This window comes from Wyeomyia smithii, chromosome 3 (genome assembly GCF_029784165.1).
Source record: "Wyeomyia smithii strain HCP4-BCI-WySm-NY-G18 chromosome 3, ASM2978416v1, whole genome shotgun sequence".
NCBI classification, from domain to species: domain Eukaryota; kingdom Metazoa; phylum Arthropoda; class Insecta; order Diptera; family Culicidae; genus Wyeomyia; species Wyeomyia smithii.
This window is the reverse complement of record NC_073696.1, coordinates 261,075,145-261,101,558: the sequence shown is the minus strand read 5'-3', so window position 1 is coordinate 261,101,558 and position 26,414 is coordinate 261,075,145. Positions and strand designations below refer to the sequence as shown.

The 26,414-nt window shown below is 38.8% G+C and overlaps 1 protein-coding gene across 11 annotated transcripts in view; it reads left to right on the top strand.

The window, feature by feature from the left end:
- Positions 1-26,414, top strand: part of LOC129732875 (uncharacterized) — a 446,464-nt gene that overhangs the window by 285,500 nt on the left and 134,550 nt on the right. For all 11 annotated transcript variants that reach the window (XM_055694247.1, XM_055694245.1, XM_055694248.1 and 8 more), the window contains one exon: positions 14,768-14,877. In XM_055694247.1, coding sequence (XP_055550222.1) covers positions 14,768-14,877 — 110 coding nt within the window. The remainder of the gene's footprint in view (positions 1-14,767; positions 14,878-26,414) is intronic.

The window sequence follows — 26,414 nt, the reverse complement described above, 5'->3', positions numbered from 1 at the left end:
TCCCAACTTGCTTGTTACATCTCGGGTTGGGATTCCACTGGAAACTGCTGGCCACTTTTTTCGGAAATCGAAATCCGAAGGCTCCCCGATCTTGTTTGCCTGGCAGTAGGCGAACGTTCTCCAAACACTTTTATTACGTTTGTGATGGTTGGTTTGGCCACATTCGACAGTTCTGCCGGCTTGACGTGCGAGTAGCTCGGCGTTGATTCTCTTGCTTCGACGCCATTTTCACAACTGAAGAGCAAATGTCAAAATCAAACAATAGGCATGATACTATATACACACACATTTTTATAATGAGGAGTGTTCAGTTTTTTTGATACACGATAAAAATAATACGCAAATTGAAGTTAACCAATTTCTGACTGTGACACCGTTAAAGAAGGGTTTAATACATCATAAAATGAAATTATCACACATTTCTGGATACAAACAGTCATACGGTTTTTTGACTTCAATCCTGAAAAACAACCAACAATTCTTGCTGCTTTTGACAGTCAGAAAATTTGTCAATGACCATGAAAATCTTTAGATCATCAGCATAGAACATTCTATTTCCAGATGGGTTGCGAAATCATTCATGAACAAAATAAAAAATCAAAAACCCGTTATAACTTTGTCGAAGACAGCGATCGAACATGAACCCTTCTCAAAAATAAGTCGCGAGTTAAAATAAACTAAAAGCACAATATTGATTTTTTTAAGATAATAGGAACATCTGTGATAAGTTTCTGCGAAATCTAAAATGACAAAATATAATGAAATTTCCTTAGAAATTATTCTTATTTTTACTCATCAGCACAGGCTTAAAAATTTATGATAATTGTTTTGTAGATTTTGTATTACAGTTATCACCCGATTTTATCACCTTTTAATGCTTTTTGGGGTGATAAAACGAAAATATCACTTTCTCTGAAAATATTTTCATTATTACTGTTTTGATTGAAGCTGCCAAAAACGCATGTTTTGGTATAGAAAAATTACGGATCAATTCACCTAAAAGCGATATAGAAAACTTTCTGTTTTCATCAGATTGAGATAGAAGCGTAGTGTTTTCAGAAAAGTTTTAGGTGATTTCACAACGAGAAACTTCGCCGAAGACACCATTTTTCTATCTCTTACATATTACGAGCCACATAAACTTTCTATAAAGAGGCACTAGAAATCACAATTTTTATTCTGACTTTTTTTCCCAGATTTTCCCGAATTTTCGAACCTTCGACAAAGTAATAACCATCCAATATGTCAAATAACTGTTTTATTTTAAGAGATACAAAATCGTGATTTTTTCAGAAAAGATAGAAACATGATGTCTTCGGCGAAGTTTCTTGTTTTGAGATTACTTGAAGCTTTGCTCAATTGGATAAAAACGTATATTTTTTATATTTTTCTGACCCTGCGAAAAAAAAGAAGGGTATAAAGATTTATTTTTATATCTTCATAATTCATAATTCCAAAAAAAAACCAAAGATTGAATGTTGTTCACGAGAAATCATTATTTCTAGGAGTAGTACAAAGACATCGTCATATACAATTTGTTACGAATGCCGCACCCGCCTGTACGGGTCAGCAGGAACTCAGTTTTCTTTTATACAGTTTGCACGGTCAGGCTTTTGCAGCTGAATCCAATGGTAGCTCGTAGCCTACTAAGGAAACATATAATATTTTCGCTCTCCTATATTTTGACTAGTTTGGTTTTCGTTTGCGTAAAGGAAAACAGTCAAACGTATGGCAAAAGTATGAAATTGTTGAAAACGTTACATACTTTTTTTGTTTTTGCGCAGAATGTACTCTAACATAACCGAGAAAGACGTAGTCCTACGCCAACAAATTCAATTTCGGGCAACTTCCGCACATTGACTGTCAGTTTATCATCGAATATGAATCAAAACATTCTGTGTTCAACGCCTCAATATCTTTATCAATTTGCTTCCGTTAACCCAGTTTTTAAATATTTTTTAAATTTCTCTCTTACTTTACTTTTAATTTTCTCTTGTTCAAGCATTTTCTTGGTCATTTAATGGAAAAAAAATCTATTTTCCTATTTCACACTTAAAGAATAAACTTCTTTCTTCAGTTGTAATTATTAATGGGAAAATACTGTTTTGTTAATAACTTCAATTTTTTACACAAACTTTTAAAAATTTGCCATGAGCTTCTGGGGCAACTCTCATTATTCAAATATTTATTAGAAAAAAGGCATTACTGTTAATCCCAGTGGCTACTCATAAAACTCACCTTGCAGAACAAGCTGATCTCGAGTAACTCTCATAATCATTCGCAGGGCTAATCATACCGCCTGGCTTTCGCAAAACATTCGACTTCCACAGTCAAACTTTTTTTCTCTAATTGCCAGAGACATTATCGTTCAAAACAACCGTACCAAAGCAGCACGTATCACCACAAAGCCAATAAAAATGCTCCCACGCATGTCAACCTACGTCTGACCAAAAATAGACAAGCGAAACAAAAACAAAATCCTCACTAAAGTTTCAGTCCATTATTATCGGCCCGAACTGCGAACTTCTTCTCCCTTTGTCAGTCTGGTTAATATTGGGAAAATTTTTGACAGGACGCGTCTGTCGGTCTCTCCGGGCTGAGGGTGGTACGGTTGGGTAGACAGGCAGAACAAAGGTTTCGAGCTGGAAAATTAACGAACTGGGATCTTATTTATGGACGACCGTAAATATTTGCCACATTTCGTCGCACTGAAGGCCATTTGTGGAGGCAAGAAAGCTGGCTACCGGGCAGACCCCGGGACTCGAATGTGCGTTCATGTGGGGCACGGTTCACCGACCGAATGGTTGATTGAATTTAAGGTGTTCATGGAAAGCTGTTACTTGGCTTTATTAGGTATCAGATTGAATAAATGGGTATGAAATTGAATATACTATCATGCTCTGTTTAAGCTTGGGTGAAAATAGAGCGCAAAAAATTCGGAGAGCAAGACAAAAATCCCCGTTCATTAGCATGCATAATCACGACTAGCCGCACTTTCATTTTGTAGTTTTTTCATTATAAATTATTCACCCGGATCGGTTGGAGGTGGGAGACGGGACAGCGGCGGCGAAGGGTTACAGCCATGTTGCCTCGCAAAAACGTGAATAGCAAATTCGCGCTGAATATCACATCGTCATCAGTATGCCGAATTGCCAGGGCGCAATGTAAACATTGCGGCTAACTTCACTGGCCGGATTCTACTGCTAACGAAGGCAATCTGTACGCTGTATACTGAGCGGAAATGTTGTTTTTTTTTTTGCGTCGGAAACCAGGTTGAAGGGTTCACAACTATTGTTTCGAGGTATAGTGCGGATGCTCTGTGGAACACCGAATCCTGGCAAATATCCTTGAAAAGATTTGAAAATTGATAATAACTATAATAGAAACGATAAAAATTAATTTCTGCTGATTGACAGTAATTAACTTTTCTAATCAATAAAAAGATCAGCAATCGGATGGCGTCACTCCTAACTCAATAACAGCCTGGTTAGCGGTACTTCATTACTATGGTAAATTAATCGGAAAATCGGTTTGGGTCCCGAATGTTTTGACCCTACCCTACCCATCCTCACTATCGCGATTGCTAGTCGTGCAATGAGTGTAAAAATCTACTACTCTGTAACTGAAATTATTTGCGCTGGAGCTGAATTCGGAATCAGCACACTGTGGAGCAACGTGAAGGGATGCATATTGAATGACATTCCGGACGGTGACATCGACATAAAAAAGGGCACCACCAGCTCTCCGCAATTTGACCTCACCACGACAGCTGATCGCACTTTGTTTGCGTTCGGACAGTGGAAAGGTTGTTTTGCTGATCCACTACAAGTGCCACCGCCGTTAACCCAATCAGCATAATCATACCCACCACCATCATTATCATCATCATCGCCGTCATCGTTGTCGTCGTAATGGTCGGAAATGACCTGCCCGATTGAATAATAACCGATATTTGTCCAATCGCTGATGCTGCTGCTGTGTGTCGGTGTCCTTTCGCACACATATCCTGCTTGTTGTTGATGCCAATCAGAACGGGTTACAGTTTCACGTTCGACACGAGACTATTTTGAGCGTAACTAATGGCTGCCAAGCTAGCGGACGTGGTTTCAGTTCCCGGACCCCACGCACGTTTTCAGCGATCATCGGAACGAGCAAGCGGGTCATCTCATATTTATGGGGCAACGAATCGTTGAAAATTGTTGTTCCGGCATCGGCTGGCTAGGGTTCGGGTATGGATCGGAAATTTCCAGTGCCCGGTGTCCGAGGTATCATTACAGATAACATGTGCCCAAAGATAATTGATTTAGAATGATACTCAGGATTTTAGTTGTTGAGCTTTTGGGGTTGATTAATTATTAATTGAAAGGTGAACAGGTAGTGGTGTGTGCTTCGGAATCAAATTGTTTGTTTCGCATCATTATGTTTATGAACATTGATCTAACAAAACGTTGTAGTTGTAGGCGTGCTTTAATAATTTCTGGTTGATGAAAACCAATTGATTATTCGATATTAGATCTCATATCAGAGGTTGGGGGCCATCCACATACCACGTGGACAGATTTTTAACGATTAAATTATGTAACGCTGTAGAAGAGTTTGTCTAATGAAAAGGCTAGTATTTGGAGAGTCTCTTCATAGATTTTTTGTTACGTAACGCTGAACTTACCTACCCCCTCCCTTATGTAACAAATAGTAACGCTAAGGAATACCCCCCTCCACCCTATGAGCGTTACGTAATTTATGGATGTCGCTTATGGAGCTTCTGGAAAGTGACCATGTTTTCCCTCTTGAGGCCTCTCTGTAGTGCGTCAACAAACTTTTCAGCCTGACCATTCTATTACGCATTATACGGAGTTATGGTCAGGCGACAGATTCCGTTTGTTTCGCAGAACTGCTTGAATTTTGAACTGATGAACCGTTGTCTGATACCAGGGTTATTGGCTAATAGCAGAGTAAAATAAAACACGTGCGGTTAACTCAAGATAATGGATAGAAGTAATTCTTTATTAACGGTTTGTTTACACTTGTATACTAAGCGTGATGCAAATGACACATTGCACTAGGTTGCAGTGCTGCCATCAAGGGTTAATGGATTTCCATACACTGCGAAGGTTTCTTCGTTATAGTGTTGCTTGTAACTATTCACGGAGCCAGCGTAGTCATTGTGAATGCACTCTCAGGGCTTCGACGGAATCGGCCCAGGACTCCAGATCGGTTTGCTTTGGGAATGTGGCGGCTTCTGCACAGGAACTGCGCTGTAAAAGACAGGTTTTGCAAACAAAGCTTCTAGCCAACGCTTTCATGCATTCCATCCCAGAATGTACTTGATGCAGTTGACGGATGACGTGCTTCCGGAAACGTGTTGAAATGACGACCTGGTCACCAAACATCCTGGATCCTGTAGTGGGTTACAGTTTGCGACCAGTATTGGTTGTTGTGCTGGATAACCTCTTGTAGGACTGTATCACGCCTCGTCTTTTTGACGATCGTTTCAGATGTGACCGGTAAAACAGAGATGGAGTCGTCGAAGAGTGCTGGATGTTGAAGTTGAAGACTAGCAGCTCGAATGCCTAGCTTCGGAGGCGATTTGTGGTGTAAACTGGAATACCCTTCTGGCTTTTTTTTAACGGGTAGCAGCAAAAATTAGCGTAAGGGCTTGCTTCTCCGATGCATAATCGACGCACCCAAACCGTTCTTGGAAGTGTCGCCTTCAAAGATGATTCACTTATCTGGAGCGTAGTGAGTCAGTAACAAACCGGAAAGGAGAATTGTCTTGAATCCCTAAGGGCTTGCTTCTTCAGCAGACGGTCCAGTGTCGTACGAAATTCTTTCATTTGGCCAACAAATCGTCCATAGTAGTTGTTTGCTTCCAAATAGGATCGTAGCTGCGGGATGTCCTGCGGGGTTGATGGTGTGACTCAGGAATTCGCTCGGTGGAAGATAGAAACGGCACTTCTCAACGCGGAGGTGATATCTATAGTCTTGAATTCATTCCACTAAGGCATAAAGACTGCGATCGTGCTCCACCTGAGTTTTTACAGCGATCATGATGTCGTTTGACACCTGGAATGCCGGCAACCATGCTGTGCAGGGGCGGGTTTGACTCCGGGCGGCAAACGGTTGTACTGAAACAATTCTTGATGATTATTGACGGTCAGCAGCTCACAGAATTCCTTTTCGACTTCTATTTGGCGTATGCATCTGAGAGATTTGTTTATGCTATGCTACTGCCAAAGATGGCCAAACTCTTCGGGATCGGAATGATGTTCTGACGCTTGAATTGAGATTGTGATTTCCGGTATTTAGGAAGCAACTTCCAATGTGAAAATTTCCGAAACCGAGATGATCCCCAGAAGCTAAAAATCGATCCAAGATTCCATTTTGCAACCCAAAATGGCGACTTTTCAGTTTCTGGTAAACAGCCCTATATGATCATTTACCAATCAATGTGTGAATTGGGATGATTCTCAAAAGGTGGTAACCAACTACAGACGCAATTTTGAAATCCAAGATGGCGACTTGTGTTCTCTGGAAAACAGCCTAAAATTACCGAATCCAATGAGAGTATTTTCGGAAAAGGGGTAAATCTCAGAGCCATTTTGAAATGGGGACTTAAGGTTTCTCTCAAGTGATCCTCAAATTTTGCAACTCGAATTCCTTTGTTTTGGTAACAGGTTCCTTGAGAGTAAATTTCTTTTTTAGCTATCCAAAACGTATTCTTAACAAATTCACAGCAATTGTTAACTCAATTGTAACGCTTTTGGTACTCTATATACTGTCAAGTTTGATTTTATTACATGAACTACTTGCTGCGACCTGCTTCTGAGCAAGAAATTATTCTCTTGATAGATGATCTTTGCGCCAACAGAAGCCGCGGACCGGAGGAAATCTCGACCATTGTTGTTGTTTCCCTGATTTTTCAAAGATTCCGAAGGATATTCCCTTGCACAAGGGGAGTGATATAGCATAGGTCTGAAACTATAGACAAATACCTATTTTATCGGTTCTAAGCCTCACCCTAACACTCAAAAAAATATTGATAATCAAAATACACTAAAGTCGCTTTTTACGCGGGGGATACGTGCCGCGTAAAAACCCGCTTTAATTCCGAAATCCGCGTAGAAAAACGTGTAAAAAGCGACCTTAGTGTATACGAGTTCTGCAAAATTCACGAAGTTTTACACAGTCCTTAGTATGGATTTTCGCTGCACATTAACTGCAGCCTGTTAATTACACACACAGCATTTACAGTGCGTTGGACTCACGACTAGTTTTGAGCGTACTTTCGTTAGATTTGAAAAAGGCGTTTTACACTTGCGTACCCAACCCCTCAGAAGCCGAAAAAATGAAAATTCTTTCACCTGCCATTCCGCAAGATCTGAACCGATTTTGTTCGAACAGGAACGGCCATTAGTAGTCCAAGTGGCCAAATATCGATCGCTTATAGTGTTCTTTTGCAAAAACCTAAGGTTTGATATGTCGCAAGCAAGGTTTCGCTACCATTTTTAACCTAGCCTGTGTCTCTGGAAGGGTACTTACCCCACGGTTCCCCTCGATAAATCCAGAACAATGGAAAATTTGGAAATGTTTCCTACTTTCCCAAAAACTATGATAAATTTGTGATCTTTTTGAAAAGGTTCGATCAAAATCGGTTCAGATCTTGCGGAATGGCAGGTAAAAGAATTTTCATTTTTTCGGCTCCGAAGGGGTCGGGTACGCAAGTGTTAATACTATTGGCCTGTTACGTAGGCTAGAGTGCTATGGTGTTCGGGATTCAGCAAACGATGTGATATGAAACTTTCTTTCATCGAGAACGCAATTCGTAGTTGTGAATGATTCATGTAGTAGTCGCTTGAATGTCGCCGTTGAAGTACCTCAAGGCAGCAACTTGGGGCCTCTATCTTTCTTAGTCTATGTTAATAATCAACCAAAAATTGGACTGCATATAATACCACGTCTGTTTGCTGACGATACGTCTTGATCTTATGCATCTACTAACTCGAATCAAATTAGTGAAAAAATGAAGGACGATGGACTTCACCGAGAATATGTTATGATTTAACATACCGTCAGCCAGGATGAGATTGAGCCATCCAACTCGTGACTAATCAGCCATCTCTTCCGGGTCAGAAGACTTGTCTCTCTTGGTTGAGTATTCGAGAAAACTTATTCAAAAAAGATTAGTCTTGTGATCGCTATGGGATGGCTGACAAACAATGGGCTTGAGTGGCACCCCAGCTTACGGTATCCAAAAATAAGACATGATTTTCGATGCTGCCCGCTGCAGACGACTTGCAATCGCCTACAATCATTGATTACACTAGTCGACAAGATGAAAAAAGTGAATTCCAACAGTTAAACCGTTAAGCTATTTATAGACTGTCCTAAAAATCGATTTGAAAAAGTGAAGGTACTCAACCCTGAATAGAAAGATGTTATTTACAGCATTTTTGTAGAACATTTTGACTTTCTAAAAAAAATCAGGTTGCCCAAACGCGATTTATGAATAAATGACTTTTTTGACGTGGGATTACGTCTTTGTTTTCTATACTGGGATGCATTCTGTGAAAAAGGAAATGAAACTGGCAAATGTTGCATAAGATTTCAAACGATAATAACAGCATAACCACATGAGCGATAACAATAACCAATATGTTGTTGGATAGATAAAATGTTGGAGAATTTTATAATACGCTAGATGTTGCTATTATATCGTTGCTCAGCGTTGAAAATTGATAAAAAGTTGCATGGACAAATTTACGCGAACAAGAACCAATCACATGCGAGCATTCCTAGCACAGACAACATGAAAAGACACCAACCATTCCCACTGATATTCTCTTTATCAATATCAAAAAAAAAAAAAAAAAAAACTGACAAAATTTCCCCGTCCCAATAGGTCAATTTATGTTCGCTTCCACGAACTTAGGCTAATTTGATGTCTTGAAGGTAAAGGTTTTCTGAAAAGTTTGAAACAACCCTTTCTCTTGAACAATTTCTAAGTCTGCTGTTAGAACGTAATAAAAAAAACTTATGTCTTTAAAGAAAACATGCTGGTGAAAGCAACAGTACCGTACAGCATATGTGTAGCAGAGAGCCGCAGGTCTCTCGTCATCTATGATTACATCGGTACACTTCTATTCGTACATTTCAGAGGTACACTTATATTCGTATTACAGCGGTACACTTCTATTCGTACATTCCTATACGTGTGCAATCTAGGAAAAAGTGCATTGCTGCTACCGCGAATAGCGAATAAAAATTTATCTCATGAATATAATTACCATGAAGTATGCAACCACAGGAACAGATGTCCTGCCACCCGGAATATTTCTTTGCAAACTTCGACAGCTTTATGTGTTTGAAAATCTCTGCCACCTTTCCTCTTCCAGTTTCTTGTACTGGAAGCTGTTTCAATTCTTCCATGACGTATGTTTCATCATTCTGTACCACGCAATCAAATTTCGTCAGCATCTTCACGTACAGCCTTCGCGATCGTTGTCTTGCCGACTTATCGTCATGGTTTGGAGTCACCACCTTTTTTGCAAGTCAACAGTACGGTTCGTTTTTGGCACGATTCACAGTTGTAGACGACATTCCCAACTTGCTTGCGAAATCTGGGACGGAACGGTTGGGACTCCGCTTGAAACTGCTGGCCAACGGTTTTGTGGGGCTTTTCGATTTCTTCCCGATCCTGTCTTCCTGGAAGTTGACAAATGTTCTCCAAACACTTTTGGAGACGTTGGAGACGGTTGATTTGGTCACATTCAACGACTTTGCCAACTTGACGTGCAAGTAGTTCAGATTTTCGGATTTGATGCATTGTGACTCTTGCTTCAGAACCATTTTCACAACTGAGGAGCAAATGTCGAAATCAAACATAATGCATAATACTATACAAACAAATTTACAGAATGAGGGGCGCTCAGATTTTTTTTTTATACACGATAAAAAATATACGGCAAATTGAAGTTGACCAATTTTTGACCGTTTCACCCTTTAACATCAAAAATAGGCAAACCTTGCTATTCAGCTTGAATATGTTGTCTATGATTTTCAGTGCAACTTTATTTTCCATTCTGTTTACACTCGATTTTATCGGTATTTCAGAATATTAGAAATATTATAAATTTGTCCTAACACTAGAAGTTTGTATTTCCGAAGTTTGAATTGTCCGAAGTTTGAATTGTCCCAATTTCTTGTACCCAGTATGCAAATATGGGACATTCTATCTCAAGTGTGCGAAAAAAATTACAAACGTATCAACGACCTTTTCAGATTTCACCCAAAGTTTAGAAAATTGCTCTTGTAAGGTCAATATGTAAACATTCCGACTTGTGTGCCGATTGGACTACCCATCGCTTTGTAGTTGCCATTTTTCGTCAAAAACCTTTTTTTATTAAATTTAAATTAGTCAAGGTATCCAAAACTAGTAAAGAAATCCGAAAAAGGGGCAGTGTTGCCATCAATTAGAGGTATTATGAGCGAAACACGATTTAAGAAATGAAGTCAAGTTTACCCTGATTTACTTTTAATTTCCATTCCTGTTTTGGTAAAATCTTAGCTCTCCTTTGATTATGGACGTTCTAGATGATGCAATTTTGAAGAATTTAGACAAGGAATTTAGAAAATATATAATATTAGACCGGAAGGGTTGCCAGTTGCTTGAATATCTTTAAAAGTAGGTTTTTTATTAACTTGAATTTTCTAGTTCTAACTTATAATAATAATAACGATTGATTGATGAAAAACAATGTTCTATTTATCTTAATACAACATTTTATAACAACCTGTGGTAAAATAAAAAAATTTTTTTTTCATAAATGAGAATCTATTCCTAGAGAAAGTTTCATTAATAAAAAACCTTTGTTTGAATTGAATATTAAAAATTCTAAAATCATTAAATAAAATGTTTTTTTAGGGATATCCAAGCAATTGGCAACACTTCCGATCAAAATTTTTATATGCTTTGAATTCCTCGGCAAATTTCCTTCGAATTCAGAATTCATTCATTCAGAATGTCCTTAATCAAAACAGAGATATTAACGAAATAAGATTAGAAATTATAAGCTAATCTTGAATCCAAAAATTCACATTTACCAAAATAGGGTGCAAACGTAAAAAAAACACAGTGCAAAAAAGAATGGTACGGCAATATAACTTTGTACAATAAAAATAGACGAGTGATAATAATTGAAAAATCGAGAATGCATGTAACTGGAACAAGTGCTTTGTGTAGGATTCTCGAAAAAATAATTCACACGTTGCATACCTTCAGAATAGGTTTCTTGGTCAGATCTCTACTATAAACTGTCGAGAATTGTTTTTGTATTTATAGGATCATAGTTTGGGGGCTAAACTTATGAGCTTGAGCTTGAGGTCGTTCAAACCGCACATTTTGTAGTAGCTCCTCCATAATGGATCTAAGAACAAAGAACGATGCCTTGGGATTAATTTACCATCTTCAATGGTGTTGTACATGTTGAGTTGCTTCCGCTTTGTATATATCGATAACGGCGCCAGTTACATCCTTACGGTCGGTTAGGGAAGGAAAGAAGGAAGCGTTACAAGCGTTGTTGTCAGAGAATGAGTTTACTTTTGCATTTCTAATGACTGTTACATAAAGGAAGGTATTCTGTCATCGTGATAAGTGGCGGATTATTGTACTTCCACTCTTTTCCATAACGCTCAACTCCATTGCTCTTTTTTTACCGACCGAGCCTAGTTAGTTAGCCAAGCATCGATAATTTTAATTGATTGAAGAGGTGTTCATTCACCTGTTCATTTATAAGAATTTGGCGTAAGGAAAAATCGAAGGAGTGGAGGTTGTTGAAAGGGAGCCTGAGAATTAAATCAAGCATAAAAGACCGTCTGACATCGAACGGTCTGGTTTTACTAAGATTCGAAATCATGACCATTCGCTTGTCGAAGCAGACTCTGTAAACTTGAGGCTACGATCTCCTCTTTATAGTTTGGGGGCTAAATTTATGAGTGAGGAGTTCTGAATAAAAAGCAGTTTCTCCCTAAAGTGCGCTTTGGTGCTTTAAGTAATGATAGCGGTCCAACTTTAGACTAAATCTTTCGATTTACTTTGTTCCAAAAGCACAAAAAACGTTCGCATTGAAAATGTAAAGTAGACCCTTGTTCACATATTTTGAAGCATTCCATTTGTTTGAAATGAATATTTTTCGGAACATAGTTTCTGTATTGTCTAGCTCCAGTCACATAAACTTTCTTCTATTCAGTTACAAAAAAAAACCTTTAAGAAACTCATTTGCACGTGCAGCTGGAAGCATGTTTCATCTCGTAAAAAACTTCCATTCCATTCATTTGTTTCGGTACGCGAGCTGAGCAGATCGCTACGCTCGCAAGTCGTAAATTAAATTTTCCCAGCTTTCGAACTGCGCTGAACCGATAACGACAGTACATCAATCAGCTGAAAAAGTTATGAGTTGTACATATTAGAAGGATATTGAAGCATATAGCACACTCTATCACTTGTCGGAGAAAACAAAAATCGGTCGATAGATTTATCGATTGACTTGCTGGCCATCCATCAAGGCAAAAAGTCACTACAAAAAGTCTGATCAAATTTCCGTCCGGAATGTGGCGATTTCAAAGCTCTACGCTGAGGCGTGGGTCAACCTGGGTTCGCTCGTTCGCTACAAATGACGGATAACGATGGGCTGCGCTAGGGTTCAGTTTCATTTACGGACCTTGTGTACACGGGTGGAGGAACTCATTCGAAGATTGCCCGGAAAGCGAAGGAAACAACAAAAATAGCAATAATCTTCTTCTCCAACATCAAATATTAAAGGGATTGATTGAATGCGACCTCACCTTGGTGCGAGGGAGCCATTCGGAAGGAGTACGGCAAAGGTTCAGTTGGAGTCAGGATGTTATCATAAGGTTCTGCACTTGTGTGTATACATTTTTGCGAATGTTATGGATTATAATTGGTTATAAATTGCAAATCAGCTCATCTAGAGGGTGATGCAGAGAACGCACAGCAGTTGTCCTGATGCAAACTGGGGCGTATTTTTATGAACTATTTATGCTCGGAGTAAATTTTGTGAACAAATCGGTAAAGCCGATTGGTCGTTCCGTGGGCAGGTCGGAGTGGTCGTAAACTGGATGAAAAATTGGATAGAAGTTAACTCCGAATTGGTTCGAATCATAGCCGTGCGCAGGGCTCGCGTTCGGGAGGGGTTTCAGCGAAATTATTCTCAAGAATACTACTATTATTGCCAACAGGCTTCCAATTGTTTTTGTTTCAAAAACTTGAAATAATTTAACTTATTTTCTGTTTTTTTGGGACCATTACGAGTCCCCAAAACCCTCTTATGCACACGGCTATGGTGTGATTGATTCGAGACCTATGTGGCAGAAGAACCTTCTTCAACATGATTGGTTACAGAGGAATGGGTTTGTGTTATCAATTTTTCATGCTTGGCAGGTACTCTAATCAATTGAAAGTTAAGAATCATACTCAGACTGTCTTGCCAACACATCAAAAAGCGCCTTTTTTATTCGCTTAGCATCCAAAAGCTTCCATTGTCTACCTAAACTATGGCAAAAGCTCATACAAAATGACAGCCTTGTCGACTTCGGCCATCCGTTCCGGGGGCATTAATTATTTGCGTGAACTTTTCCCAAAGTGCCATGTCATGTTTCGTTGTATCATGAAACAACAGCTACTCGACGTTACGAAAAGTGTTGATCATTCTCGAAATCATCTTCCGACAGGGCAGCTCTGCTGGTTCAGTTTATTTTCTTCCCGAGGGGAAGAGCGAGCGAACAGTTCCGGATGTGGCATCTGCTAGCAATTTAATTTAGCGTGAACAATTCTCTCCCCCGTCCGTTCGTGCGGAGCTCCGATTGTTGTTGTTAATGGTTGTACTTTCTGGTTGTTGGTGTTGTTGTTCTTTGTTTTGGCACACACACACGTTTCCTCCCACTTGCTATTCGAAGTTCCTGAAAAGCATCACCGTTGTGCAAGAGCTTCATATGATATGATCGTCATTATCTCAAACTGACATCAGCTGTTGTGTATTTTTTCTGTTAATGTTTCAATAACTTCGCCCAGTCATGTTCCGAGTGAATCATGCACTTACACACATACCACCATACAAGACTCTAATCAGCTTATTTCCTCGTAGTTCACTCTCCGCTGCGTCGGTTTTTGTTTGGCTGAAAATTTTCCTTCTGCGTTGAGTCCTTTTCTGCCCGTCGCTTTTACCCCGCTGCCATTAGCAAAAGCAACAAAAGATCCTCCGTTGGGAAACAAAACCAGCTACACGTAGAAAAGTTCTGTGTGCAATTCCTGCATGAACCGGAAAACCACTCAATTTCAGACACAGAAAACTTACACACTGACACCGCTGGAAGGATAACCGGAGTTTGCTAATCGAAATCCAAAGTTGACATTCGATTTAGTTTCCCTGGCGCTTCTTTTTTTTGAGCAGGCAAAAGGGATTAAACCTTTCGGTCATCCTTTCCCTACACAGCCACAAACACGAACCTTCGTTCTCAAAAAACTACTACTTTTACGTTTACACTGGTATATACTCCCTCTGATCGTTGTTCAATGTTGTACCGTTCCGAGTTTTGTTGTTCTGTTTTGCTTTTGTTTACCAAGTGGTTAGTTTGTTAGTGCTTAGTAGCGGTAAACCGGCACCGTACAGAAGAGTGAATCTTCCGTCCAAAGCTAACGGAAGGCACTTTGTTGCTACTCTCTTTCTTCTCTTCCCGGCTTTCCCTCTTGCAGAACCATCCCCGCTCTACGAAAACAACCACTATCACGAGGAATGCTTGAGGTGCAATTCATGTGGTCTCAACTTAACCGGTCCCAATCAGAAGAGAGCCAGACGTTTCAAGGTGAGTTGCTAACAGATAGATACGGTGATGAATAATTCATAAGGCATAACCATAACTGCTGAGTCAAACCGTGTACACAGTATCAATATTTTTTCATACAATAATGAACGAACTTTCTCGGTTGATAATTTTTGTTGAAGAGGCAGTGTTTTTAGGTGTTTGTTATTTTCGATATTTTTGACATAAATTTTAACACATAAATATAAAAAAATAGAAATGAAAAAATTTGAAATTTTGAAATGATTAAACGCTTCACTGGAGAGTGAAGAGCAAAAAAAAAAGATCTCCACCCTGACGTCTCGTCTGGCCTGCCTGAATGAAATCACGTACAACTTTTACACGATTCGCGCATCTGTTCAATATAACCCTTGATTTCCAGGGGCAGTTTTAAATGTTTTCGAAAAATTTCGAAACTCTGATTAAATTCAATCGAATTTAATCAAATAAAATTTTTTTTATGAAAACCGAATTAAGGTTGAATTACGATAAATTAGAAAACTGAATCAAGTTTGATAAAAGCCCAAAAAATATAGTTTTCAACAACGCACCATTACACAATGCCATTGATGTAAAACTCATGGTTTATCACCATATTGAAAAGTAAACTCCAGCCCATTTTTGGACTTTGTTCAACAAACCGAATTGCAATCGGTCGTACGATGATCAAACGAGAACCAAATTAGTAAAATAAAATTAATAGATTTCAACCTGAAATATCGTTTTTTCGATTCCAAAGTACATAGCTGTGATTGACGTTTTTAGTTCAACAATCATCGGTTGCAATGTCTATTAGACTCGGACACGGCTACATGGGAATAAAGCGATAGTGTTATTTTTTCGCTCCCGTGCTCTTTTTGTGTTCCTTATAGGTCCTATGACAACTGTGTAACTTTTCAGATCGATCGGTGGAACTATATTTTTGCGCCCGATTCATAAAGTTTCCATAAGATTTTATATGGGAAAATATACTTTTTCAAAACTTATTCTCTAGAGATGTCCAGTTGGCTCCTAAAAATATATCGATACATGATATTTGTAGGAAATTTTCCTGGGTAAAACTCTTCTGAAGATCGTAAGGCGCTACAATGCTTGTAGAAAAAGTTATTTCCCTCAAACCGATTGAGTATCTGACGAACGGCTCACCATTGAATTTTTCTAGTAATACTGCTGCAGCATGCTGATGTTGCAAAGTCTACCATGTGATAAGAAATAATGTCGCGTGAAATTTATCTTGGAGGCTCCTCCGAAGATACTATTAGCAAAAAACACACTCTCAAGCTTAATTCTACACGAAATTATATCTCATCCATAAGCTAGTTTGCAATAGCAGCATGCTGTAACAGTGTTGCTGGAAAAACTCAATGTTGAGCCGTTCGTCAGACATTCAATCAGTTTGGGGTCAATAACTTTTCCCACAAACATTGTAGCGGCTCACAATCTTCAGAAGAGTTTTTCTCAGGAAAATTTCCTACAAATATCATGTATCGATATATTTTCAGGAGTAAACTGGACATCTCTAAAGAATAATTTTCCAAAATGGAGATTTTCCCGAATAAAATCGTATGGAAACTTTAAAAATCGGGCGCAAAAACATAGTTCAACCGATCGATCTGATAAGTTACACAGTTGTTATAGGACTCATAAGGAACACGAAAAGTGCATGGGAGCTAACATTTATATTTTGTCCCACCCTAATGTCCATCTCGGAAAATACCACATTTCTATTTGAATGGAGGGATTTCATGGGTGATCAGAAAGTATTATAAAATTCTCGAACTAATTTTTAAAAATAAATGATAGAAAAAAAATCACAAGGGTTGTATGCAAAGCCACGACCGCAAGGTTGACATAGAACTACATAAGGGTGTTTGTTGCATTATTTGTATTGAATATGAAGTTTTAAATTTTGTGCAAAAGAGGAGTTGAAGTGCTACCGATTTTTAGTTTGCACATACATCACTGAACTGGAATGAAACAAACACTATACAACACAGTTGAAAGTCAGTGAGAAAACAACACTGAAAAAGTGACGGCACACATACTTTAAGAACCACTCATGTTTGTTGAATACATGAAAAACTTCATTTTCCCTGTGATATATTCCAAAAGTAGCTTGAAAGTGACGGCATAAATGTATCATTGCAAAAATTTCAACCAATTTGACTTCAAAAGTAATATTCAATGTATACATAGTGTAAAGTAGTGCTTTCTTCATGATACTAAGTTTAGTTAAAGTGTCTATTTGCAAGAATATATTAAGAACAATGCATTTAAGGTCCAAATATAGAAGTGCGATTTGTTCGAACAACCAATTTTGCAAATGTTACAAATATGCGATTATGGGCAGAATAGTTGAATAATAAAATTACAATTACCTGCATCTGGAAAGAATTTTAGAAGACTTCACAATCTAGTTTTGCAAGAAGGAAGGAAGTCCATCAAAAACTAACTGATTAGCATTTGAAATTGGACATACTTTTCACTTTTCCGGTTTTAGATTTTCATTTTACATTCCTATGTAGCCGAACTTCTTGAGAGACGTAGTTCTACGTCAAAAATTGAAAAAAAATAAACGGTCTGATATCACAGTGCAACAATTTTAATTGCCTTGGCTTCTATGCATGATTTTTTCATGTATTTTGACGCAAAAATAAATTTACCCAAGTTTGATGACATTTCTCCTTAAAAGGCAACAGGGTCCCCATTTTAAATTTTTGAGAAATTAGAAATTTGCAATGTTTTTTCAACGACATTTTGTTTTGAAGCCAAATATCAAAATTCTACGAGTTTGTTCACATATCAGCATTTTCTTACCCATCTTGAGAAAAAAACAGTACACAAATTGGAAAGAAACTAAGCTCAAAACGGTGATTCTACGAAAACAGTTTTGGCATGTTTTTTTTCCTGTGGCGCGTTACTGCCAAGAATGCACTAAAAATTAACAAATTGCTGTCTGATCTTTGATTGCATTTGGGAAAATTTTAATGCAAATCAGGGCCGGATTTAGTAGATGGGGGCCCGGGACAGATATTTTCGTGGAGCCCTCTATTCTTCAAAAAAAATCAAAGGTAAGAAAATTTTCAATTTTGAAATGACTTAACGCTTCGCTGGAAGGTGGCGAGCAAAAAAAGCTCAACCCCTCTGTCTCGTTCAGGACTCGGGAGCCCCGGGGAATTCGCTCCCTTCGGCCCCTTATATCCGGGTTTGATGCAAATTTTAAAATATCCAAAAAACGGTACAAACTGATAAAAATACGGGACAGTTAAAAACGGTTAGACAAACGGTACGTCCCGTTTAAAACGATACGTCTGGTTAGCCTATTCAATGAAGAATAATAAAATTTCTCCTCATGCCCGAAGCTTTTGTATACAAATTTGTACGGCTATCCACTTCTTCCACGACGTTTTAAGTTCAAAAAATAGAAATTCACCTCTCCCTCCTTGCCCACCTCATCACAAATCAAAAACCTTCGTAGATCAATTCACATGGTGATCGGAATTGGAGCAATTCATCCTTCCGCAATAGAAGCCATTCACCTTTACCCCCTCACTAACGCTAATGGAATGAAACGGCAGGAATATTTCCGAAACATCAGACACGTCAGGGATTGCCTGTACATAAATTTTCATAAACTTGTCAATAGCCTAGAAACAGTGTAATTAGTCTCGCTCGTAAGCAGCATCCAGCATCTCATGTGCGGCTCTCGTTACTACCGCTAACACACACTGGACAATTCTCCAATCAAGCTATTTCTCGATCTTTTTCGCTTTCTTTCTTGCTCTCATTCACTCCCGAGATCATATGCACACACTTCCGTCTACTCTCCTCGTGAGTACTCGTGTGTACCTACTCCCCTACTCGCGAGAACGACCAGCCGAAGACAATCGTTTCAAGATGCTTTGCGATGGTTGCAAAGAGACCAAAAATAATAGGGTATCCTATTACTTCGGCAGCGGTTTGTTTCGACTGGTTTTGCATTAGACTGCTGTAAAAAACTTACCAAAGCAGTCCGTTACCCTACACATTGCGACACTTTACATATTCTTCACCCCACTGCCGGCTGTCGGTGCATGAAGCAAAACCGGGTAGATGAAGAAAGCATTTTCGTTTTCAAGCACATTTTTTCAAGCAGTCGAGCATTTTTAGTCAAGTACTCCTACTCGCTAGCAGTAACTCGCGTTCTCGTCTACTGTCCCTTAGTAGCAATGCAAAAGAGTTTTTGCGTGTCGGTGCGCGTTTGCTGCTACTCAAGGGAATGCATGAAGAAGAAAATGTATCTCAAAAGCGTGTGTGCAAAAGACTTGAGAAGCGTAGCATTTATCTCGTTCTCAAGCAAAAAGGAGGATAATGATTATGCTTTTCGCTCGTTTAGCAACGCTGCTTAGAGGTAGGAAAGTTTTATATACTCCTCCCCTTTCTGACTACGCCACTGAGCTACTGAAAAATGTATTAAAGCCATAGGTTTTGTATGCGTGGGCTTCCTAAAGATTTCGAATTCAAAGTGATTGGAGTTGTTAACAACAACTACAAGTGGAGTTGTTAACAACAACTACATCCAAAAAAGGAAGCCTGTTGTTTTGTTCAATTTCCAAAGTAAACCGGATGTTTTTATGAATTCCGTTCAAAATTTCTAAAAAACTTTCTAAGTCACTCTGTTTTAAAATGCAAAAAATGTCATCCACGTACCTACACCAACGATCTGGTAAGAAGTCTTTTTCTTTTAGTTTATTTTCCAAATGTGCTCTAAAAGGTCACATAAGAAAGGTGAAAGGGGATTTCCCATCGATGTTCCTTTTCTTGTTTGTAAAATTTCCCTCGAAATAAAAAATAATTATCTTCCATGCAAAGTCGAGTTAACTTCTAGTAACTGCGTACTTTAGTTTTCCAAAGGTTATCATATCGTTGGGAGAGAAGCCAATCTTCCAAAAGATGTATAGCCTTTTTCACTGGAACACTTGGGAAGAGTGCTGTGACATAAAAAAAACATTATCTCGTCAGTATTGATAGCCCCCGAGGATTTAAAATTTTCAACGAAATCTCCTGTGCTCTTAACAGATCGACTAGGAAATTCGTTCGGCTTAAAATGTCTACCTGAAATTCCCTGACATGGCATGGATCTAACTCAAGTTGTTTACGTTCTCTGACTTAAAATATGTCCAATTCCTTTAGCTACTTAGCTATGAAAATTTCCTCAGCAGTCCATCTAAGCACTGAAAAAGGCGCTATGTAAGCGTTGAAATGCGTATTTGCAAGTGATGAGTGAAAAGTGAAAAGCGATAGAATAAAAAAGCGAAGTGAAATAAAAGTGTAGTGTAAAATCGTGGAGATTCTGTCAACAGCTAGCGTAAGAATTAACAGATTTATTTATATGGAAGCCTTCCCCTTCAGAAAGGGTTGGAGTCTTGAACTATTCGAATCATCTTTCCCGTTTCCACATACAAAAAACTGGCGCCAATCGGCTTAGTCATTTTCTAAGACTATAAGGATCAGACTGATAGACAGACAGATTTGGATTTTACTATGTTTAGACTGGTATAATAATCAAATTTTGGTTTTTGTGGCTTATTTCGATAGTCCATCCCAGCAGGTCTGAAGGTACGATGCTGGTCTAATAAGCCAATCGTCGTAGGTTCGAGTTTCGGCTCAATTGCGGGGCTAGCGCTACGATCCTACTGACACTTACGATCCTACTGACACTGACAGTCTCTCCCGAGCCGAGACTCGAACCTACGACGACTGGCTTGTTAGGCCAGCATCGTACCTCGAGATCATCTGGAAGATACTGCCCAAATAAATTCAAAAAATTTAGTATGGACCGTGGGCTTCATACAGCCCCCCCCCCCCAAATTGTCCACGTGGTATGAGGATAGCTCTTTAGCTCTACCAACAAACATTAATTGACTAGTCTTAATGGTTATAAACTGAGATAAACGCAGAACTCGATGCGATAGATAAATGTCAAAAGTAGATGACACTCGGTCGAAGGCTCGTTAAATACCAATAGAGTAGTGAGGGGCTAAAGTACGCACGGGGTAAAATTACGCATTGGCCTTTTCTAAGCATACGAGCGAAATAAACTGGCAACATTGTATGAATTTGCAGTATTATAACGTCAGTTAATCACACATGTAAACTCATAAGATTCCGTTTAAATGGGGCGAAGCTATGAGGAAAGTTGTGTTTTGAGCTGTTTTGATTTAATTTTCTTAGTTTTGGGAACTATGATTGACATATTCGGAAACTACAGAAACTCGAAAACAACAGAGCCCAAAAAACTCTTGTATAATTGTGGTTTGTACGGTGAATTTGTTTTGCCGAAAATATTTTGAGGTTTGTCATAAAACTCTAACCAGTTGGAAAACTCATTGTGGGGAAAAAGTAGGGGGATTAGGGGCATAATGAGCACACGGGGCGAAATGGGCACTCCTATTTTATGCGAAAATACGCATTTTTTAATGCAATATAGTATGTGGAACTCTTCCGTAGTTACTACAGTATCTCTTTATGTAGAACAAAAGTGATTTGTCTGTTTAAAATATGGAAATATATTGAAAAAATCAACTTGGTTCCCGAATGTTGGAAAAATTGTTATTATTGCGCACTACAAAATAAGCTCGTTTAAATGGCTTAATCAAGTATGTAGACATAGTGTATGGGTCAAACCCTAAATTTCAACATCATTGAAGTTTTGATTTTAGGCTATAATTAGTATTAAAATCTCATGTTAACTTTAACTAATTCGATAGGGGCTAAATGGTCACCTTTAGGTTGGGTGAATTGAGCACAGTTGTATGGGAAAAAAGCATTGGTGTAATTTTTTCGCTCCCATGCACTTTTCGTGTTTCTTATGGGTCCTGTAACAACTGTGTAACTTTTCAGATCGATCGGTGGAACCCCTGATTTGCGCCCGATTTTTAAAGCTTCCATACGATTTTATATGGGAAAATCCACTTTTACAAAACTCATTATCTAGAAATTTACAGTTGGCTCCTAAAAATATACCAATACATGATATTTGTAGGAAATTTTCCTGAAAAAAACTCTTCTGAAGATTGTGAGCCGCTACAATATTTGTAGGAAAAGTTATTGACCCCAAACTGATCGAATGTCTGACGAACGGCTCAACATTGAATTTTTCCAGCAACACTGCTGCAGCATGCTGCTGTTGCAAACTCAACAACATGATGAGAAACAGTTTCGCGTGGAATTAAGCTTGAAAGCGTGATTTTTTGCTGATAGTATCTTCGGAGAAAATGCTTAGAATATCAATCCCGATATTTTGATACTATTCGTTATGTGCTTTATACCCCTAAAAGTGAGAAATCAGCTTTCTAAACACCCCTACGTAGTGAAAAACATTTTCGTGTAGGATTAAGCTTGAAGGTTTGATATTTTGCTCACGTTATCTTCATTATCGGAGAACTTGCTTAAAATATTAACTATCAAGTTTTAATGTAGATTGATTACTCCCCCTAAAAGAGGGAAATAAGCTTTCTAAACACCCACGTCGGATGACAATTTGGGTTCTGGTGCCAATCTTGTAGATCATACCCTGGTATCTTTCAGAAAGGAGTTTGGTAGATACATAGCTACAATTTGTGCAGATACATGGCCAGCAGGTCACTAGGAACTACCGTAAATGAAGTCTATTGAAAAAGAGAAAAAGAGAGTATTGATCTTTGGACGGGATGTTGGTTAAGCGGGCATCAAGGTGGGCCGCTGAAAGATCCGAAACAACTGGAAAAGGGTAGGTTTTCGAAGTTTTTCTTTAGCTCCCCGTGTTGATTGCAAATCGCTGTCTGTTGAAAATATAAACATCTTTGGCTCAAACTTAATTTTTTATTACTGACAATTCTGCTAACAAACACACCACGCAGGGCTATTCGTGTTACCCTCCGTCGCTAGCTAAAGACAAAACACCGGAGAGCCATTCGTTTTTTAACTTTTTTAACTTCGGCACATGAAGCAATCGAGGGCTTGCAATTTTGGGGAACACACAAGCATTGGTCGCCACAACGAGATCGACAATGATATAATATTGGATAGCTTGACGGTAGTCATCGCATACAACCACCTGCAATATTTTTTTCATATTTACTTTTATAAAAATGTAGCGTTTGAAAAAACACGTGTCAGCAAGCGGGCTCCCGAGGGCTCACGAAGTCGGGAACACTCGGGCCTGTGTTAGCCGAAGCTTCTGAAGGGCTGTTTTATTTAGAACACGGTGGGTTTCCGTTTTGTATAAGCACTGAAGGGCAATGAAAATACCCTCCGTGGCATCGCTTAAAACACACACGCAGTGGTGTGGTGGGTTTGGACATGCGTGGTTTCAAATGGCATTTGCTTGTTGACCGAGATCTACGTCACAATCCAAACACCTGCTTCTGTTTACCTTTTTTTGCTACTAGGATAGACGAGTGTCTTCTTCTTCCTCACCTGTGTATACCTCATTGGTTCTTAGTGACCTGCTGGCCATGTATCTGCGCAAATTGTAGCTATGTATCTACCAAACTCCTTTCTGAAAGATACCAGGGTATCGATCTATTAAATTGACAAGTTGTCACACGACGTGGGTGTTTAGAAAGCTTATTTCCCTTTTTTAGGGGGAGTAATCAATCTACATTAAAACTTGATAGTTAATATTTTAAGCAAGTTCTCCGATAATGAAGTTAACGTGAGCAAAATATCATACCTTCAAGCTTAATCCTACACGAAAATGTTTTTCACTACGTAGGGGTGTTTAGAAAGCTGATTTCTCACTTTTAGGGGTATAAATAATACAACGAATACTATCAAAATATAGGGATTGATATTCTAAGCATTTTCTCCGAAGATACTATGAGCAAAAAATCACGCTTTCAAGCTTAATTCTACGCGAAACTGTTTCTCATCACGCTCATCAAACTCAACAGCAACAGCAGCATGCTGCAGCAGTGTTGCTGGAAAAATTCAATGTTGAGCCGTTCGTCAGACATTCGATCAGTTTAAGGTGAATAACTTTTTCTACAAATTTTGTAGCGCCTTACATTCTTCAGAAGAGTTTTTCTCAGGAAAATTTCCTACAAATATCATGTATTGGTATATTTTTAGGAGCCGACTGGAATTTTCTAGAGGATAAGTTTTGAAAAAGTTGATTTTCCCATATTAAATCGTATGGAAATTTTAAAAATCGGGCGCAAATCAGGGGTTCCACCGATCGATCTGAAAGGTTACACAGTTGTTACAGGACCCACAAGGAACACGAAAAGTGCATGGGAGCTAATATTTATTTTTTGTCCCACCATAATGAGCACACCTTGTCACATAAACTTACCTGAAAATAATCTCAGTAGACTTGTGAGTTTGTCTGTTTCCAAAATCAGTGTTTGTTTACAGTGATGGTGTGAACATATATTAGAAAATCTTTGAGACCGAATCGGTTGGAAAAAGGGACTGCAGGCAGAATTGGCCACCATAAGGCGCGACGGAACATTCACGAAACAAGCCGCCAAGTATCACGGCATCCCGCGAAAAACGTTGGCCCATTAGTTGTACTTCTACACAGTTTCAAAATATGTTCTATAAGAGTGCTCATTATGCCCCAGTGGGGTGCTCATTGTGCCCCACACATCGACTGATTGCTAGTTTTTGATGCATGAATCTCATTTGTGTTTTTCACCGATAAACTTTTCAATGTTTGAATAGTGTACCTTTAATTATAGATAGTTGATTCAAGTTTAAGCGAGTGTAGGAGGGCATACAGTGTCATTTTCTTTCTTTTTCTGACAAAAAATCATTTTCATGAGTCAAATGAATTAGGTTATAACAAATTCTGATCCCTCTGTGTAACAGAGACAAATAACTTCATATACCGAGTTGTGCACATTGAGAACCACGTGTTGTGGTGTACACTCATGAATAGAAATATATCGTAAAGAGGAAAGCAAAGAGAGTGCACCAGTACCGATACTTTGTTTTTCGCATACTGACGACGATTTCAAAGCATCTTAGGCTTGTTTTATGTCTATTCATTAATCGCTAGAGGTAATTTTTTTCCTTCGTTGCTGAAGACAGCTTAAAATTTTTGTCACTTTCCATGCTTAAACCAGCAACCAAGTTAGGGTGCTCATTATGCCCCTATTCCCCCTACGCATAAACCGCGGAGCAAAAGTACGCACTAAGTGCCATGAACCGTAATGAAAAAATGTGTTTAATAACGATATTTTTGTACAGAAGTTACTCGAAAATAATTAGTGAAATGCGGATGTCCTCCGAAACTGAGGAATATTATGGTTTCATGATTTTTTAAATGGAATCTTACAACCATTATAATAGTTTTGTTGATATGCTTTCAAAATGGTCCTTCCGGAACAGATAGGGGCTTCTATAAGCCAACAAAACAATGTAAAATACAAGGCCAAATACCATCCAATATTTATTTTCGTAACCGGGATGATGCCCACAGATCGGAAAATGGTCCAGACGCCATTTTGAATTAGGAGATGGTGACTTCCGGTTTCTAGAAAGCAACCTAAGATGGTCGAATACTCTCCAATATGTGTATTTCCGTAATCGAGAGGATGTCCAGAGACTGGCTAACGACCCCAGACATCATTTTGCATTCCAAGAGGCGACTTCCGGTTTCTGGAAAACAACAAAATGTGATCAAATATTAGGTAATATGAGTATTTTCGGAATCGGGATGATGCTCTGAGACCATTAAATGACCCCAGACGCCATTTTGGATCCCAAGATGTCGACTTCCGGTTTCTAGGAAACAACACAGAATGGTCGAGTACCCCCCAATGTGTGTATAACATAAAATTAAATGACGCCCTGAGAACGGAAATCGACTTCAGACGCCATTTGTCAAATTCTAGATGGTGACTCCGGTTCGTCTGGTGTCGTATTTAGGTCTCTCGGCATCATACTCATATGAGATGGTATATGATCAATTTTGGATGTTTTTCCAGAAACTGGAAGTCACCATCTAGAATTTAAAAATCGCGTTTGGAGTTTATTTCTGGTGTCTGCACATCATCCGTATCAGTATTGGGTGGTATTCAACAATTTCTGGTTGTTTTTCGGAAACCGGAAGTCGCTTTTTTGGAATCTTATATGACATCTGGAGTCGTTTTCGGGTCTCTGTGTATCACCCCGGTTTCAAAAATAAATTTTATTAATTTGTTTCTATGGCCTCTAGAAGCCCCAGTGGAATCTCTTCTGGAAGGTTAATTTTTGGGATAAATCACCAAAACACCCAAACATATCCCCAGAAAACCGAATTTCCGGAAGTAAGAAAATTATTTCGAGGCACCGGTCTAACGCAGCTTAAAAGAATCAGTAAAAAACCAGCGAGAAACAATTAACTTTTTTAAGGATAGTGTAATAAATACACAGTGCGTCATACAGTACGATCTTTTGCCCCGTAAACTGCGTACTTTTGCCCCGCATGCTGGGTAAAAGTTCGCATTTGAGTCTTTTTTCTAAAAAGTGAAATTCTCATGCTACAAACAAAATTCGAAAACTCAGGTAATACATTCTGAAGGCAAAAGGTT